The sequence below is a fragment of the Nannospalax galili genome, unplaced genomic scaffold (assembly GCF_000622305.1).
Source record: "Nannospalax galili isolate Female #2095 unplaced genomic scaffold, S.galili_v1.0 scaffold3590, whole genome shotgun sequence".
In the NCBI taxonomy this organism is placed as follows: domain Eukaryota; kingdom Metazoa; phylum Chordata; class Mammalia; order Rodentia; family Spalacidae; genus Nannospalax; species Nannospalax galili.
This window is the reverse complement of record NW_008327242.1, coordinates 39,144-39,636: the sequence shown is the minus strand read 5'-3', so window position 1 is coordinate 39,636 and position 493 is coordinate 39,144. Positions and strand designations below refer to the sequence as shown.

The window sequence follows — 493 nt, the reverse complement described above, 5'->3', positions numbered from 1 at the left end:
ACAACCTCCTATAACTCCAGCTGCAGGGGCTCTGATGCCCTCTTCTGGCCTCCTTGGGCACCTGCATTCATGTCCACATACCCCCACATAGACAAACAGTAAAAATAAATCTTTAAAAAATAAGCTCCCTTAATCTAGCTATGTGATTTTTAGTTGTGAGTTCATTATAATAAAGTGATTTTGTTTAAATAAATTTAAAAATAAATTTGATGTAGAGTAAAACAGATAGAGGAGGTGCAGCAGAGATAACATCCCAATATCTGAAAGCAGGTTTACTTGCTGATGTTGCAGTCTGTGGTCCATTCAGTTGGAGGCCATTGAATTACCTGAGACAGCTTCATCTGCATGTGGGCAAATACGTGAAGGAAGCCTACAACCGCATCCCAGAGCCTGCTGTGTGCCAAGCTCTGCTGATTTCCAGTGCAAGGGCCCTGCAGCACAAACAGGAAACTGTCATTCCTGATCAATCAAGTGCCCAAATAAGCTTTAGAAC

General features: G+C 42.2%; 1 protein-coding gene across 1 annotated transcript in view; it reads right to left on the bottom strand.

The window, feature by feature from the left end:
• Positions 1-326: 326 nt before the first annotated feature.
• LOC103734848 (ryanodine receptor 2-like) overlaps positions 327-493 on the bottom strand; it is a gene marked incomplete at its 3' end in the record, with an annotated part of 32,469 nt that continues 32,302 nt past the window's right edge. Inside the window, exon 8 of the mRNA XM_008834230.1 lies at positions 327-431. Within this exon, the coding sequence (XP_008832452.1) occupies positions 327-431 (105 nt within the window). The remainder of the gene's footprint in view (positions 432-493) is intronic.